The sequence below is a fragment of the Camelus dromedarius genome, chromosome 8 (assembly GCF_036321535.1).
Source record: "Camelus dromedarius isolate mCamDro1 chromosome 8, mCamDro1.pat, whole genome shotgun sequence".
Taxonomy (NCBI): Eukaryota; Metazoa; Chordata; class Mammalia; order Artiodactyla; family Camelidae; genus Camelus; species Camelus dromedarius.
The window spans coordinates 70,506,948-70,526,434 of record NC_087443.1 but is presented as its reverse complement, the minus strand read 5'-3'; the positions used below and the strand labels follow the sequence as shown (position 1 = coordinate 70,526,434).

At 37.9% G+C, this 19,487-nt stretch overlaps 1 protein-coding gene across 1 annotated transcript in view; it reads right to left on the bottom strand.

The window, feature by feature from the left end:
* Nucleotides 1-6,108, bottom strand: part of CCDC172 (coiled-coil domain containing 172) — a 54,934-nt gene extending 48,826 nt beyond the window's left edge. Inside the window, exons 1-2 of the mRNA XM_010987214.3 lie at nt 6,030-6,108; nt 5,757-5,842 (exon numbers count right to left, since the gene is read on the bottom strand). Of these exons, the coding sequence (XP_010985516.1) occupies nt 5,757-5,842; nt 6,030-6,108 (165 nt within the window). The remainder of the gene's footprint in view (nt 1-5,756; nt 5,843-6,029) is intronic.
* Between the last annotated feature and the right edge of the window lie 13,379 nt (nt 6,109-19,487).

Genomic DNA, 19,487 nt, shown 5'->3' with positions numbered 1-19,487 from the left:
CAAATGTTACGTTTTCAAGTATACGTCAACTGTTTCCCAATATCATTTAAGGCATTTTTGAACTGAATTTCTGTGACCTGCAATCAAGAGCACCTTACACTGACAGAGCCTCATCTCTAACAAGGGGTAATACCTCTGATTTGGCTCTAAGTCCCTCAAAGGCAAAGGCTATATATATTCTTCATCCTAAACTGCTGCCTGACTGATATGGATCTTTAGCAATGATTACAGGGAAACTTTTCCAAACTCAAGGCACTACCTTGCTTGCAAAGGTCATCCAACTCGTAAAGCAGAGGAACAACAAAATGAAACATTAATAACTTCATTAAACACATATAAAACATATTCATCAAATTTGTTGGAATAATAAAGCTAGGAGACTACGTGAATTATGCCTTCGGTTTCCTGTTACTAAGTCTTCAAACTTTTCTATACTCTCATTCTTTCCTTCTTCCTTCCTTTTATACTGTACTATAGTTGTTAAGAGCAAGGGCTCTCTAGTTAACCCAATACAGAGTCAAGCCTGAGATCTATCACTTACCACTGATGTGACTTAATGAAAGTTAAATTTCTGAGTCTTGATTTTTCTCAAATGAATGAGAATACTACTACCAATCTCATAGGGTTTTTGTTAGAATTAACTGAGATGTTTGTATAATCCTTAGCATAAGGACCAATACGTAATACTTACTAAATGGTACCTATTATGTTTAGTTTTCACAGCAGAATAGGTACCCCTCCTCTTGCCTAAGGCTAATTCTTACTTTATGCTCTGGATCCCATCCTCCTTCCACCTCCTATCCTCCTTCTCTAGTCTTTATCTTCAACCTCTCTCAACAGGTCCCTTCCCGCTAATACGAATAAAAACAATACTAGTTATTATGATGCTGATGATAATAATGGTGATACAGATGACAGACCTTGAAGCATAGGTGGAGAAATTGTCCACTGTCAGAAAAAACAGTACCTCCTCCATAACAGGAATAAAAGGGGAGAGGAAGAGTTTTCACTTAGGTAGATTTAGAGATCTATAGGTGGGAATATAAAAAATTTTCTTTTGAATGATTCCTATTTTCTATTTGAAATAAAAGGCAAAGTTATCACCTGAGAGTTAAGTAGTTCAGAAGAGAGGATAAAATATATGAGAAGAGTGAAGGTTTAAAATAGTCACTTCAGAGAGTGAGAAAGAGAAATGCAGCAGAATTCCAGGCAGAGTGGAGTTCTCGGTTGAGGCTGAGGCTAACATCCATATATGTGTATACTGAATCCAATCTCTCCCGCAACTGACTGAGTGCTGGCATTGTAACAAAAAATTGGTTCACCCAGAGTATGATTATGGAAATAGGTGGATGAAGCAGAATGAAGAAAAAGGTCATTGAAAATGTGGAGACCAAAAAACTAATATGCCAGAGTTGTAACTGAACATCACATACAGACAATGACATTACCCAAGATGATGGCAAGAGCTGAGACAGACTGGAAGCCTGGGAGCCAGATGCCAAATTCTAAAGAACAAGGGAGAGTATCCAGTGAGTTAGCAGGATGACAGAAGAGGAGGCGAAAAGTTGGTAGAGTCCACGATATAGCATTAACTATCACAAGCAAGTGGAGAAATAACGTCCTGGAAGCAGGACCGGGGAGCGAAGAGGACATCCACTGAACCCCCAGCTATGAGGTATCTTGGGTGTGAAAGAAAAATCTTCCAAAGGACAGACTCCAGATTCAGATATATATTGACTGGCTATGGAACTGTACATCTGACCAAGGTGAATGTAAAAGGGGCAATATACCTAAACTGCTGTATTACAACTTTAAAAAAATCAGCTGTACATATTCAAGATAGGAGTGATTTGGCTTAAAGAAATTTCACATGAAAAAAATTTCACATGAAAAAGTCACAGAAACTGCAAGCAATTAAGTGAAACTACCCTCAAAAGAGTCTTGTCATAATTAATAGAACCATAGGCATGTATTAAATTGGATAAAGTGAATTTCCACTTTATTTTCTAAAATTAAGACTAAATAATTCACATGTACTATTATTTAAATGAATGTTAGAAAGGAAAAATGCCTTTCTCTTATCTATGTTTTTAAGCAACTTTTAATCAACAACAGAATTCAAGTAGGATATACATTTTTCTTTGATTAAAGTTTTAAAAACAGGAAAAAAATCTCAATTACAAAACTCCATTATTATAAATTATAATAATTTATGATTTTTATTCGTCCCCAAATTAGGTAATAGAGCACTAACTATTGATAAAAGTTAGGAACCCTTCAGAACTGCTGGAGGGTTCCTAACTTTTATCAATTAAAAAAAAAAGGAATGTGTATATTTTGAAGTAAAGAAGTAAATAAAGCCACGTTAAGTTACTTGTTTATTTATTTTTCATACACATTAACTTTTTAAAAAAAATTTTTTAGGGGCAAGGTAATTAAGTTTACTTAGTTTTTTGTTGTTGCTGTTTTGTTTTGTTCTTTTAGAGGAGGTACTGGGGATTGAATCCAGAACCTTGTATATGCTAAGCATGCCCTCTACCACTTGAGCTATACCCTCCCCCCTTACTTGTTTATTTCATCACTTTCCTTTAAAAATTCATGGAATATTACTTCATTAGTATTATGTTTATGCAGTAAGTTAAAATTAGGAGAAGAGAAAAAGAAAACAGCCTAAGATTTTCCTCCATTTACTTCCTCTTGAGGGAGTATGGTTTTATGTAACATGTTTATAAAGATTAAGTGCCCCCATTTTAAATATATACTAGTTTTTGAAAGGAAAAAACTCTTTTAGATGCTTACAAGAAACAATAAATGTTCTGCGAGTCTTTAATTTTGATTTTTTCTGTCATTGATACTATAAAACCTTTCCTTGAGGATCAGAAGTTTAGGTATACTGGTAAGCATTAACGCAAATCCAGGGCATGTTCTTGTCTTTCTGTTTTCACATTACCAAACCTAACCAGGCATACTGTAGCTCTCCAATTCACAAAGTACTCACACTATATAATCTGAGACTTCAGCAATCATATATTTTAAAGGATTCATTGAGCTCTGAAAGGCAAATGCTATCATTCAAGTTCTAATTACATGCTACCTGGGCTTTACAGAACAGAAAAAAATGAATACTGTACTTCCTCAATACATTTTTTGACCACAAGCAATTTCCAAAATAAATGCCCAAAATATTTTCTGAATGTATTGCTGTGCAAATAGCTCAAGCACTAGCCTATTCAAATTATGTCCTAGTTTCTCTCATGCTGCTTCTACTTGATAAATTGGTCAATAAATACCAAGTCAAATCTTCAAGGAAATATATTTTCATTGTTATTGGCAGACATATAATTAACTCTGAGAATAAAAGAAACAAGAAATCAATTTATGATTACTTCTTCAGTTCTTCTCATTAGTCATTTACATTGTAATTGTGTCTCCACTTTTAAAATCTTTATACACATATACATACACCCCCCCATGCTGACTATATTATACATCAAATTATTTCAATTACAAATTAGTACTATATGAACTGTCAACCTCATGTTAGTTTTATTGGTAAAAAGACAGTTGTATAATTACCCACACATACGAGCTGATTAAAAAGCAATGTGTATTTATGAGCCCATATTAATTAGTAATTTTAGCAAATGTTTCTAAACAATGCTGGGGATTTGCTCTGTCTTCTCTCAAGTATAAATACATGAGTTAACTTTTTAATGTATTTATTTGTATATAACAACAAATTACGTTTCCATTTTCAGCAAAAAAATAGACTGCTAATCAAGAAAATATTACAAAGATTAAACGTATTTTTTCTTAAGAAGCTATTACAAGGGTTAACCTTTTTTTTTTTTTTAACATTTGTTATCTGTCAAGTCAATACCTTCACCAATCCAGGAAAAGTATATTTGTACAAAAACTTACATAAGTGACCTTTTAAAAATATTGCCCTTAAATTAGATGCAAAAACTTCAGATACACTATTACATGTGAATTTCATGAAGAAAACGTTTAAGATGAGTGCAAAAAAAACTGTTTTAATAAACTATGCTGTCATTACTAAACTGTTACCTTCATTATTGTAGTTTGTTTTTAAATTATTTACCATTTAACTTCTCATTTTCCTCCCCTAAAAAGATTCATGATGGTGTCTCATCACAGGATTCCTGGCAGGATTAACGGGGTTAATACAAGTGAAGCATTCGGAACCGTGCACAGCATACAATAAGTGCTCAAGAAGTGTTAGTTATGCATTACCTAATTGAATATGTTTTGCCTATTACTTCTATTAGCTTCTAGTTACCAATCCTCAAAATATCTTAATTCTTCTTTAAAAAAAAATGTAAGCTATATCATGACATTCTTAATACTTTGCCCCTGCCATCAGCTTCAGCACTGCTGCAAGTAGCTAGTTTATCTGCTACTTACAGATAAAAAAGGACCGAGGGTCTCACTGAGTAACATTTCCAAATTTTATTTAAAAGACAGCACTCTCCCTATTATCACACTATTAGTGCTCATTAACTCATTCAAAACACTAATGTATACTCTGTGCTGGGTACTGAATACAGACTGTGGGAATAAAAAATGGTTAAGAAAAAAATTCCAAATGCACTGCTCACAAAAGAGTAAAGGATACAAACACAAGTATACATTTCTGTTTAATTGTAAGATGGTACCCTGAAGGCTACGATAAAAAGTTTTTCAAGATGTACAAGGGAGGGCTCACAGGTGACCTCTGAACAAGACTTGGAAGGAAGAACACAAGAAGCCTGCCAGGTGGAGAAAGAATCTGTGATTATTCTATCCAAAAAGAGAACTAGAAATTTCTCACAGTGCTAACTCTAATTGACTTATTTTAGCAAACAGACTTCCTCAAACAGATTTCCCATTGCACACTGCTTACACAGTTTATCTTTAGAGCTGAATAAATATTTTTGTATAACTGTCCACTCCCCCACCCATAGAGAAGCCTTCACTGTGACATATTTGGATGATGTTCTTAGCTCCCATTCTCCCAGAGCTCAGAGAGATCTTTCTAAAACTGCTTTTACCACACCGTTCCCTGATCAAAAACCTGCAACAGTTTCCTCCTATTCCCGGATATCAGCCCTCTGCTTTGGGAGATTTCTCTCCCTACATTTCTTGGCCGTGTGTCCCTTTTGTTCACATTCTCCACCTGCCCCAAGTGCTTTTCCCCTACTACTTCTCTTTGCCTCTCCGAAATTCTACCCACAGTTCAAAATCCTCCTTCAAGGAGCCATTTAAAATAACAAAACTTTACAAGTGTTGCAGAAAAGAGTGAAATGCTAGTAGAAAAATTATCCTTTTGGATCAAAAACATGTCCAAAATGTGGCAGAGAACTGAAAAAGGCCGAGACTCATCTGAAAGTTACATTCAATTGTAACATCAACGTAGTACGCTTCTTAAATTATTTACTATTCAAAATTTATATCTGGCATCAACTACTTACTGAACAATTCTTTTTCCAATCACATTGTGCTCTTTTAAAACGGTAACCACCCCCACAACACGGACAAAGAATTCTTCATTATTCAAACTGGGTTCTTTAGGACAAATTCATGTTAGGATGGAAGATGTCACCGGATTCAGAACTTTAAATATTACCCGGCATCATGGAATTACGCAGAGTGCTTCATAATTGAAGGACATCTACTTAAACAGTAAAATATCCTCAAAAAGTCAACTGAAAACAGACTTGTTCGGGAGATAATGATCATGTTCAGTACGTCAATACCTTAGATTCCAATTTGATTTTCTCTTCATTCAGCTTCTCTGTTGCTTTCTTAATTTTTTCACGACATCCGTTTATTTCCGACCTTACTGTAATACAAATTAAATGCTTAAACACATGCGTCTTTTCAGTCCCGACTTCTGGGGCCTGTGGTAAGACATCTTTCAGCTGTCCTTCCCTCGACTCCCCTCACTGCTCTGCCCCCTGCCTCGGGCATTTGTTCCTGCTCCAAGCCCTCAACTCGAGAAGACAAGAGACCCCAAGCAAAAGCCCAACCTTCTCGCATCAGACGGCGACTCTCCTCTGCCCGGTGCTCCGAGAAGATGATGTGCTGAAACAAGGACTCCAGACTCATCTTTTTCGCCCTTAAATATTTTATCACCGAGTCTGAGGATCCTGGAAAATACAATGAAGAAGAAAGATTACTCCAGGACTATTCCCAGGTCGGCCCCAGCCCCCGGGCCCCTGCCCGGGCCCCACGCGGGAGGGGGAGGGCCCCGAGGCGCGGGCACCTGGGACCGCGCTGCTGGACTCTCGCCTCTATTATGACAGACAAACCCGCTTTTTCCCCTCCCCAGTGCCCACGTTCCTCCTGTGACCTGTCTCAAACTGCCTTTCCCCCCTGGCTGAAGGCAGCTCCCCTCAGCCGAGGCCGCGGCCCCCGTGCGGGTTTTCTTTCTCTTTCTGGCGGCAAATAAAAATGGAGGCCCTGAGGCCCCGGCTTCGGAGCGGTCTGGGCAGCAGCCCTTTCTGTGGTCGGCCTGTTCCTCTAAGACCGCTCTTTTTTAGGGAGAAGGTCCTCAAAGTGCTCTCTTTTAGCAAGAGCTGCACTCGTACCAATGCTGGAGACCTTCCGGAAGGCAGCGGCCCGCGCCTCGGGTCAGCCTGGCCCAATGGGAACTGAAACTACGGCGTCTCATTGGGTCCATTCTGCGTTCACGTGTCTTGCTTTGTTTCCGTAGTGTTTGCTCTGGCCACGTGGCCCCAAGGGTCTTAGGTCGTGCTTGGAATTGAGGTGATCTACCGCCAAGGCACAAACCCAGAATTATAAAGTACAAAGTGTCCGTGATTCTAAATATAAACTTTTGCAAAGTCTTATGCTTTGACTATGGGAAAGACTGCTATAAATGTGCAATGTCTGACATTCGCCTTAATCATTCCTTTGTAATCAGCGCATATCTTTTTTGTCTGCTTTAAAATTAATCATTGCCTTTTGTAATCAAGCTGCAGTAATATTAACACTTCAATATCTGCGTAATGTGTGTCAGAGACCAAAGTGGTTGCTAATTAAAGCTTAAACATGAAAGGCACCTTTGGGACTTTGGTATGGGATTTTTTTAATTAAAAAATAAAATATTTTTAGTTTTAGTCAGTCAAAATGTTAAGATTATAATAAACATTTGACTTTATATCTGAATGTTAAATTGACATTGGCTACACTTTAAAAATGTTTTTTAATATTAAGTAAAAAAGGTAAATGTATATTCTGTCACATCATCTGTATAATAAACTTAATATTTCATTAATGCTGTAGTATAATCGGTTATAAATGTTAACCTTTTCCAAATTTCCATCAAACCATGGGACTTAATTTTTAAACCTTGTTATAAAGGAATATATATACTGAAAGTGTAATGAAGTAGAAAAGAATTGTCCATAAATATATCAATCAGCAGCAAATATTAATACCATTTTGGTTATTGCCCTCCAGGTAATCCTCTTCACCTTGCAATTTTTCTTTACAAATATACTGTGAATAAGTAATAATAATAGTTATTATTTATTGAGTATTTTCCAGGTACTATACTGAACACAATGTGTCCTTTTGAGATGATTTTTACTAGAACCTTCAAAACATAGTTGAGGAAACTGAGGCACAGAAGTTCAGTATCTTGCCAAGGTTGCATATTTAGGATGTGGCAGAGCAAGACCTGAAATCAAGAAATCTGAGATCAGAGGCTATGAATTCAATTTTGGATTCTGCTCTTTCCCCTCTTATTCTATCATAAGCATTTTACCATTCCATTGAAAACTCTTCATGAATACATTTTTACAACTTCATAATCCTCCATCATATGGATGCATGTGTAAAATTTAGATATGTTGAGATAAATTTGACTCTTTTATCTGTTCAAGGATGAAAAACAAAGCTGAAATTGTGGTTTGAACCATTTTCGTTGAGCACTTGTTTGGGGGCTTATAAACTGTGCCACAGCAGCCATCAAAGGAAAGGGCTTCCAGAAGATAAATTATATTACTAATTAATATCACTCCCTTCAAAATTACTTCCTGTGGACTTGCACAGGGAGTATCCTCACAAGGAAGCTGGCTTTCAAAAGCATGCTGCTCTTTAACATTCCAATTTTATTAGTTACATTCAAGCTCACATTTATTATTTAACATGTTCTTTCTGTACTGAAACTCGGCAGAGTGAAATTTAGGCAGACTTCAGGGAGCCCAGTCGCCTCACTCACACAGGAGTATAGAAGAGAACACTGCTGGAAATTTTGGAAAAGGGTTATGGGGGAAGTGGCTTCTTCATCTTCTGCTGTCTTCTTCACATCCCAGAGTATTTTGGTGCTCTTAAATCCCAAGTTTGAGTTTCCTTAGAGGTACTGCAATGATAGGTATTAGTAGGTTTTTAAATTTTTATTTATTGAAGCAAACATGGTTATGCAAGGTCACAATTCAAATTTTAAAAGTGTTTCATAATAATGAGTAGAAGTAACATATTAAGATATTAAGATATTGCTGTCATATAACTAGCTTTATTCTTAACAGTTTCCATAGTGTTAAGATATTTTTCTTGTAGATATACATGCTGATTACATTCAAAATGTTCAGAGCAAGAGTAGCATTACTTAAATTTATGTCAAATAAAATTGGTATATGACATGGTAAAACTAGGGCATTCTACTTTCTGGAAATGTATCTTATAAGTCTAAAAAAAAAGAAATGATTCATTCAACAACTGTTTAATGAGTCTCTGCTATCCATTCAACAAATATTATTGAGCATCTCCTATGTGCCATATTAGAGAAACAACAACAGGATTTAATAAAAGCAGAACTACATAAAAAGTATTTTTCTTCCCCTGGATATTTCTAACCTCATTGGAGAATTATTACATTTTTCAACATTTTGGCAGCAGTATAAACAAGTGCTTTCAGATGTTTCAACAGATGTTCTTCAGAAAGAAAGCCAATTATTTGCATTATGATACCCACATATGATTCTCAGATCTAAACTTTCCATCTGTACATGTTTCATTGAATTGCATACCTATGGAATATAAAAGTTGAGATCACTCATTGTCTCTCAACCTCAGTTTTTTGTTCATAATAACACCAGCACCTGGGTTATTGAGCCATCGATAATTGCTTTGCTAGAAGGCCTTATATGAGGTTATATTGCTCTTGTGATTTAAAATGCATTTCCTTTCCTTTCTTAGATTGATGACTTCCCTAAGTTCTAAACCAGGCTTGCAAATACCCACTAGCCCAGGGCATATATATTGCAATGAAAAGAAGAAAAGTAATTCATTTACTTTATGATTTTCTTAGGGCATCTGCCAAAAAGAAAAAAAAAATGTGGGTTCAACCAAGTTTAACAACCATTTATTGAGTATCTACTAAGTATAAAATCTCTGATAGGTACTGTGGGGGATACAAACTTGAAAGATACAGGCCCTACCCTCCTGGAGATCAGAACCTATCAAATGGGACATAGCATGCACAAATAACTCCTAGCAGGCTGTGTATAAGAGCTTCACACTGGTGCTATGGAAATATGACAGACAGAATGAGTAAGTCTGATGTAGGTGATCTGGGAAGACTTTTCAGTAAAACAAAATATGAGCTGAATTTTAAAGGAGGGTGGGACTTCAGTAGATAGCAAGTAAGGGGTAAAAAGTGCATCAAGTTAGACGAAGCCAGCATTTGTGCAGTGTTTAGCATTCTCACAATGGAGGACCATGTAATGTTTGCTAGCTGGTGAGTAGCATGTAAGAGTTGCTTTATGCAATCAATCTGGAAGTAGGTTAGAAGCACCAATAAGGAAGAGACTAGCAGTTAATATGTATTAATAGCTTACTATGTGCCAACCACTGTCTGAGACTTTGACGTGTCTTCATTCTTTAAATCAACCTAACAATCCGACGAGATCAATGCTCTTACTATTCCCTCATTACAGTTGGAGAACCGAGGCAGAGAGTCACCTACAGTAACTAGGAAGCAGCAGAATCAGGAGCAGAATCTGTCACTCAAGGCTTAACCACTTCATTTACTGCCTCCAAAAATGAGAGGCAGGAGAAAATGAGATGATTTCAGCAGCTATGTTGCATTTCCTTAAAAATGCTCATCACCAACAAATTAACATCTTTTTTGAAGACATTTTCAGGCTTCTAGAATTTGGATTAGTAACACAATGCATTTATAAAGAATTAAAATCAAATGTGATATAAAGAAAAATAATTGAGAGTAGATCATGCCTTGATGTACATGCTTATTTAACCAGCTACATCTCTAATATGTAGAACTAAAAAATGAAATTAGTTACTAATACATATGAAGTATTGTATTAGTTTCTTAATATTTTTATTCATTTCCTAGGGCTGCTATAACAAAGTACCACAGGTGGGTGGTTTAAAAACAACAGAAATTTATCCTTTCCCAGTTCTGGAGGCCAGAAATCTAAAAATCAAGCTGTCAGCAGAGTGGGTTCCTCCTGGGCTCTCCAAGGGAGAATCTTTCCTGTGTTTCTCCCTAGCTTACAGTCCTTACTGGTTATCTTTGGTGTTCCAAAATCTTTGGCAGGTGCATCGCTCCAATCCCTGCCTCTGTTGTCCCTTGGCCTTCTCCTCTCCTTATAAGGACACCAGGCATATTTGAAATAAAGGCGGCCCTCCCTACTCCAGGATGATCTATTCCATCTGTAACAACCCTGATTCCAAATAAGGTCACATTCTGAGTTATTGGTGGGTTAGGACATCACAAATCTTACTGGGGATCACAATTCAAACCATAACAACCCTTAAAAGTTAAGTTGTGGGAAATAGTTAATGATTTTTAAAACTTTTAAGATTTATTTCTATTATAATCAAAGCATTTTTAGTGGTTTAATGGACTTCAGAAAGTATCTTGCACAATCCTTTTATTTTATAGATGTTAACACTGAAGCCTGGAGGATGATGGAGTTCCCCAACATTGCACAGGCAGTTATTGTCAGAGCTAAGTCTAGAACTCCCTCCTAATTCCTTCTTCTCCAATAGAAGATCTTTTTTTTGTTCACCAGTGGCTTTCAACTATTTGAGTTAAAACAACTTCTCTTTTATTTTTTTCCTATATTGAACTTTCTAGTAAGAGTTCGAAGAAACAGTATAACAACTAGGGTACAGAGCAGCCCTCGGGCAATTCATCTACTGCAGGAGTCCTTCCCCATTAAAGAGATGAGATAGATAGGTAGGTAGACAGGTAGTAGATAGGTAGATAGATAGGTAGGTAGATAGATAGATAGACATAGGGAAAGAGGCAGAGAGAGACAGAGACAGAGAGAGACACACAGAGAGATAGCTAGATTAAGAAAACACACATGCATACATATACAGAAAGAGAGACATATATATGATAATGTCATATATAATATAAATGCTTAGAGGTATCCATTTTATTTTCAGTCAGACACTTCTACAATAGAATTGAAAGTAAACTGTCAATTCTTAATTATTAATTAAGAAAAGCAAACTTCTTTTTTTTTTTTTTTGGTGTGAAATATACTGCTTGAAGAAACTCCATTAACACATTTGGAGTCATTAAAAACCAAAGTCTTTGGAAGAAAAGAGCTGTAGTGTAGCTAGTGAACTCGATTTTCACATGGTCAGAGCCCAGAGCCCAGCACAGGGTCCAGGAGGGCTGCTCCACCACGTGCCTTATCCGAGAGATGAGCTTGTTGGGCCCAGAAAACAAAAATAAAACAAAGCTTAGAAACCAGTGTTCTCCATCTTGTAGAATTCATTTGTTTATTTAATAAATGCTTATTGAATGTATACTATAGGTAAGGCAAGTAAGAATTTGGGATTACAAAGAAGAATAAACAGGGACTTGAAATCTGATTATGTCAAGTTTTAGTTTCCATGACAATAAATGTAAGTGGTTTGGGGTAACATAAGAAGAATTAAAAGAGAAATTTCAGACTTTTTGTTTGTTTGTTTTCTTACCAGTTACTTGTTTTAGTCATTAACACATTCTTTGCCCACCTAATGAGCACATGACTACTTAGTAAATAACTGATCCTTTAGTTCTTGAATAGGTCCAAATTTAAACCAATAATCAATATATTCTACTCTAATCTCTTTTTACAATTTTAATGAAAATTTCTGTTAACTTCAGTGAATTAGTCTAGTGACTATTTGGAAATGTGGGGTACACTTCAATATTTCTATTATTTTCTATGAATTATTCACAGAGACTCTTTGGAAAGTTTGAAAAAATGTACATATATGTGTATGGGTAGAGTGAACCATAAATCCTATTTCTTCTTAAAACAATTTGCAAAATTGCTCACTTATCAGGATAAAATTACTCTGTTTCCAATGTTTAAAATGACTTTAGCGGCTTTAGAATAATAGCATTACATTATAAAAGCCAGACACTGCCATTATTTCCCTTTCGTGATGCCACAGACAGTTCAAAACGTTTTATCATGGTTTATACGGCTCATAAACCTCATCTTTTATTTGACATTGCAGGTGTGTTGATAATAGAATATGGGGACTCTGTAAGATGGTTAAAGGAAACAATTAATTAGCATTTAAATAAAAGCGCTCCCTAAGAAACATTTAAAACAGGGAATTAGCTGATTATTTAATAGGTAATAGTAAGCAGTTCTGGAATAGAATTGAAGGGAGTGAATAAGAGAGTGAGGGGAATTTCAATATCTGAAAACAAATAAGGAAGTTATTGCAAAATATTAGAATTACTGCAGTTGTGTATATATCATCATTTGAAATTTAACAGTCTCGTAATTCTGGGCTTGTTATATCTCATTATCCTGCTTATAAAATGTGTACATGCATGAGTTTCCTAAACCATTTGATCATCTACCTTTACTGTTTTCTTTTCAAGGTGTTAACACAGAGAAAAGCAGGAAACAGCTGAGATCCTGCACTCTGCTGTGTCTTAGCCTCAATTGAATAAATGCAAGGATGTGCACACAGAATTCAAACACTGGCATAAAGGATCCATGTTGTTACTCTCAGAAGAAATTAATAAAGCCTTAGAGAACTTGTCAGCAGCATGACCCAAAGATGATTTTATTTTGGTAATTGTATTTTAAATGCTTTCCTGTTATCTTACTTACATATGCTATTACTCATAAAATATTATATCTCAGTCCAGAAGGCTGTAGCTGTGAATGAAACGTAATACTCTCCTCTCGAAGGAGATAAGAGGATTCAAATCTCCTGCGTCACAGTGCAAGCTGATTACTGCAGAGGTCACAAAGCTGGTTTCCACTTCCTTTCAGTACCAGCTATGATCTTTTCTATAACTGACCAGACATCTTGTCTTTCCTTCATTCAGTCCCAGCATCTGATTAGTGGTCTGTCTGGGTGGTTGACAAGGATGGACTAGGAATTCTGTGGCTTGAGAGTGGTGGCAAGACTTGAGGGTGAGGCCATGAGGAATGACCACGAGCATCATTCACCAAGTGTTCATTGAGGAACTTACTGGTCTTGAACTCTGCCACAACAATGAGCAGGATAAATGAGCTCTCAGCTCTCATGGAGCCCACAGGGGCCCCAGGGAACAAAGCGTACACATTCATTAGTTCAATACACACAGAGTAAGTGACAACTTAATACCTATCAGCGTGGGGCAGAGACCTGCTGCAGGCTGTGAGCAGCACACTTATATTTCACAAAGTCCATCAGGCTGGACCGAGCTGGCATCTGAAGAACAGAGAGGAAGCCATGGGACAACAGCACAGCTGGGGTTGGTGAAATTGTCAGGGCTCAATCATGCAGGGCCTTGAAGACAATGGAAAGAGTTCAGATTTGATGCAAAATGCAGTGGGCAGCCCTAAAAGGGCTCTGTATGGGAATGATTGCATTTTAAGTATAAGAAGACCACTAAGCACTGTTCCCTTGGCAGAGGCGTGATTAAATATCACTGGATGGAAATGGAGAGGGCTCACCTAGGTCCAGGGCTCGATTTGGCTAATAACTGGCTATGTGACCTTGAGGAAGTCACTGATTCTCTTTCTCTTTGGTTTCACTTGTTTTCAAATGGGGGTAGGAGAGACAGTAAAAGAAAGGAGGAAATAAAAGAGATGAAAAAAAAAAACCCTCAAATTCTTACAGATGGAAATTTCAGATTGCAAATTGGAGAAACAAACAAGCAACAAAGAATTTAGTAATAAAAGCTTTAAAGCAAGAAGGAGTCATCTCAGTTCCACACTCTGGAAAAGCTCAAAGTAAGACACAGAGAAAACAATCTAGAAATCTTTAAGAATCATACCCTTAGTCCTTTGGTTAAAGGTTAATATCCTTAGGGCCCTAGGGAAGAAAAATTCAAGAATAATGCTAGAATCCACTCTATTTTCTTTAAATTTAGTTTGTACATAAGTGTGCACCCAGCAGAAATTTACAGGCACGTACTATTCAGACTGCAAAAATATTGAAATACTCCCGCAGCAGTTGGTAAATAACCATGTCCCCAGTCCTCCAGTGCTAACTCCCACCTCCATGATCATGCAGGTCTCCCACAGTCTAGTAACTGAGAGTTAACACCTGGCTTAGCAAAGGGCCTCAAGGTCCCTGCTTAGGGCCAGTTTTGATTTCTCAGTGCCTGGGCCTATACATATATTGTCTTGTTGCTGTTATAACAAATCAACTGAAACTTAGTGCATAAAGTAATCTAAATTTGTTATCTTACAGTTCTGTGGGCCAGAAGTCCAAAGTCAGTATTAATGGGCTAAAAAAAAATATCCTTCAGTCCTTCTGGAGGCTCTAGGAGAAAATTTATTTCCTTGCCTTTTCCAGCTTGTAGAGTTTGCCTGCATCCTTTGGTTCCCAGCCCCTTCCTCCATCTTTAAGCCAGCCATGCAGCATCCTCAAGTCTCTCTCCTTCTCTGACAGTCCTGCTGTTCTCTTTCAAGGACCCTTGTAATTCCACTGGGCCCACCTGGATAAGTCAGGATGATTTCACTATCTCAAAATCTTTAACTTAAATCACATCTTCAAAGTCTCTTTTGCCATGTAAGATAATATAGAGGTTTCAGGGATTCGACGCAGATACCTTTAGGGGCCTTCATTCTGTCTGCCACAATGGTTATATATTTTAAATAGCATACTTGAATGTATATGGTGTTACCTAGAGTGCTCATAAAATAAAAGTGAGTGTGTAATAGTCAAAAAGCGAGATATGAAGGGAAAGAATCTGCTATGCAGATAAAACTTAACATAGGTCCATATCTGAAGCATTTTCTGAAATATTGCAGACTTTTAATTTTCCCATCTGCTTTAATAGTTCTTGGTATCAAATAGATGAAAAAAATTAAAAGGAAAAAAAGTTGGGGGCAGTACAGAAAGATGGAGTAAGGAAGAGAGAGAAAGAATGCAAATGTGTGTCTGAATCTCCTGTGAGGGATGAGGGATGAGGACCATCAATCACATAGATGAATCCCAGCCAGGGCAAGAGGAGACTCTGGACGCTGATGGTGGGACTGCACTAGGTACTGTCCAATCCTTTCAGGTCAGCTGTCTCTCAATCTGGTAAACTGAACCACAAAGGAAGTGAAAAATGACAATTCGAATTTCCTCTGTGATTTAATGCCCATGGAACTACATGGGATTGGTTTGATGAGGTCTGGGGGAATTTTAAGATGGGTAAGAGACAACTCATCTTAGAGGGCAGGACCATATCTGATGGTTCTTTATACATCAAAATGCCTTGTATGCAGTGGGAGCACGTGTCCTGAAATAAAATCCAGGAGCCACAAGGGACTGTTAATGCCGAGAGAGCACTTCTTGGTCTTGTTACCACTAATTCCCAGCTCCTAGAACAGTGCCAGGCAAAGAGCAGGTGCCCAATAACTCTGTGTTAAATGAATAAAGAAAAATGAATGTATGAAAAGGTTTGATGTAAACAAAAATTTTTAGTGTAGACAATGAACATTTAAATGTGCTTTATAATAACCAGAAAATGCTTGAAAACAATACTCAATTCAATGCACTGACATTTTGATATATTGTATCAGAGCCTAAATGATCAAATGAATGAGGGAGCTTGTATTCGTGTCTATAAATAAGGTTGCCAGATTTATCAAATAAAAATACGGTGCCCCAAAAAGGGGTGCCCAGTTAAATGTGAGTATCTGATAAACAATGAGTAATTTTTTAGTATAGCACGTCTGTAATATTATATGACAAACTAGCTATAAAGTCATGTTGTATCACATGTTAGATAGATTGTAACTTTGTAAAGATATTATGGTCTTAATGATGGTATTATTAAGGAAGAACAAGGAAATGCTTCCACTGCATTGTGTTCAAAACAAGAGTAGAAGGTGAAAACTTGCTGTGTTGTATTGTGCTGTTTTAAAAACATGCTTGTCCCTGAAAGAGTCCCATGGAAAAGGACTGAAATTCAGCTTCTCATAAATTCTGCAGAGCTACCAGGGAACAGCAATCAACAAGAATAAAATCTGAAGGGAAGGTCAGTGAGGCAGGTAAGAGCTACCGCATCCATATTACCTCGAGCGCACACAGCTCCACAAAGCAGGACCAAGCAGGACCAGGAAAGAGCAAGAGGGAAAAGCAGAATCCCCCCATGTGAGCTTTGTTAGATCGCTTTTAGGAAAAAGCCCCCATCAGCCCCCACAGCCACTTTAATTTTATGTGCATGTTGTGCTTTTTAACCCACGAAATGGAGTTGAGCACGTTCGATGTACTGAGTAGTCTGTCTACATAACACCCTGTTGCTGGTGAGGTAATTCACTGTTTTTTTCAGAAAGGACATGGTGTTGCTGTGTTCATTTGTGCCTGATCTGAAGAATCGCTATCGAAGCCTTTTTTTCCGCTAGGCATTTAGATGCTACCTGGCTGTTAGGCCTGAAAATACCAGATGGAGCTTGGGAGCAGAGCAGACACTGTTGTCATAGAAACGAGATGCTATCCCAGCTCTATGCAGCTGCCATCTTTTTTTTTTTCCTTTCACTGTGAGGAGTTCTGATAGGAACAAATACTGATAAAATATAGAGATTCCCCCTCCCTCCGATACACTCACCTACCTCTGAAAATAGAGCTACGTTTCAAATATTTTACAGGTAATTCATTAGTGTGTCCCTCAGTGTACCAAGAGCCTCAAACTATGGGAAAATGACTTGATTTCCAGGTCTTCTACTATACAACTGGGAAGTCCATGCTTTGACATCATCTTCTTTCCTCTAAACAACAATGATGCATTTGTATTATCCGCAAATGAGACAATATCCTTTGTAACCAGGGAGCTCAGCGTTGACATTCCTGGAAAATGCAACCTAAGTGTTTGTAATCACTCGGCAGTGTCTGTACTCAGCAGGAGAATGGGGAGTGACCTCTCGAGGTTCAGAATGCTGACACGTGGGAGGGGTGTGATGAATCCTTGTGGCTTGATATCCAAGCTTGAGGGTTGCAGTCATTGGCCAAGTCCCACACTGATGCCTTTTCTCTTTTGGGCAACTCCGGCATCCTCAGAGCCAGTGAGGGAAGTGCTCAACACAGGTGGGAAAAGGGGGCAGCAGGATTTTCTAAAGACAAGTTTGCTTCTGTGTCCTTCCACGCTTGGGAACAGCTTAAATCCTAAGACCTTGAAGCTCTGGCAGGAAGAGTTGTGTTTAGCCTCAACGAACTATTAAAACTGACAAAGTTTAGGGTAATGATTCCTGTATTTGTACCCTACTGCCATCACAAAACACACACACAGTGGCTTAAAACAACACAAATATATTCTTTACAGTTTTTAAGGTCAAAAGTTCAAAATCTGTTTCACGGGGCTAAAGTCAAGATGCCAGTAGGGCTGATTCCTTCTGGAGGCTTTGGGGGAGAATCTTTGTCCTTTGCCTTTCCCACTCCTAGTGCGTTGGCTCCCAGCCCCGTCTCCATCTTCAAAGCCAGAGGCCTAGCATCTTGCTCCTACCATCATTTTGCCTCCTTTTTCTACAGTCAAAGCTCCCTGTTTGTCTCCTTCTTATAAGGAAAGTTATGATTATATTCACAGCCCACCCAGATAATCCAGGCTAATCTCCCCATCTCCAGAATCTTAATGTAACTAGATCTGTAACCTCCCTTTTACCATATAAGGTAAAATTCACAGGTTCCAAGGATTCGGACATGGATATCTTTGGGGTCTATGATTCCATCTACCCTAGTTCCCAAACCCAGATGACCATCAGAATTACCTGGGAAGCTTTTCAAAACAGGATTCCTAGACCCCGTGCTAGCTAGAGGGATCCCAGCAGAATTTCTTAGTGTGGGTGGGGCCTGAAAATCTCTTTGTCAGACTCACGTGATTCTGTTGGACACTTCTGTTAGAGTGTCTCTGGGCTCTTTCCTAAACACATGCAGTGAAGATTTAATAACACTGCTATTGGCTTCTTCAGGGTCAATGAGTATGTGGGAGAGGTTTTAAAAATGTACTTGTTTGGAAGCTTGGAAGCCCATCTCATCCTCTGAGGGTCACAGCATTCCCACAGAACGGCTTTGGCAAATGACCGCCTCACGTGACCGGGGCCTAGCAACTCTTTAATTTAATGGTGAAAATACCAAAATTGTTTGTTAATGCCTCCCTAGTCCTTTAACCATATGAAATATGTATCTTGATAGCTGGCATCAGCTGTTGTTTCTTATCCTGCTAGAGACCTCTCCGTTTACTGCCTCAGAACATTCTCTTCCTTCAAAGATGCTTCCATGTTGTTCTCAGAGCTCTTAAAGGTGCCTATTTTGCCTGCTTCAAGAAGAATGGCTGTGGTAGAGGAAAAAACCCATATAGTATCTTTAGAAAAACTGTAAATATTTCATCGTTTCTTACTAAACATACATTATTTACTCCGTAATGTAAATATTTTATGGCCTGCAACTGGCAATTTTGGAATATATTGGTATGTTTGGAGAATTGCAGTTCAGTTAAAAATTCCTACCCTGCGCACTCAGCTCATATTTAACTTACACAACTCTTTAAAAGGCACTTAACTCTCAGAATTAAGGGAGTAATAGAATCTGTTTTTCGAAAGGGGCCTTGACAATCAAACTCAGAACCTGAGACAACACATTTGGGTGAAAAGAGAAAGTTGGAAGCTGAAACAGTCCCGGACTTCCCTCTGCTGCAGGATGGCAGCCTGATATAGTTATCCATGCCCAAGTAGGTCCAATTTCATCTAGCGGACAGAAGGGGCAGACATGCCCACAAACCAGCTCACTAGAATGCACACAGTCTGCTTGGGGGTGGAATCTGAGAAGAGTTTTACCCCACACAGAAAGGCAGAAAGTATTCCCCAGCTTTAGGAGACGTATTTGAAGCTGTGGATAGGACAAGAAAATCCTTTCATTAAATAAAATTGTTCCATGTCAGACATTTAAGCCAGATTTTCAAATATAAACCTAAACTGTTAGGGGAATTTTTTTTTTTAATTCCAGTGACTCTCCAATATAGAGGTCACAGGAGCCACCATCGTTCTAAATTACAGCCCATTTCAGAGGCT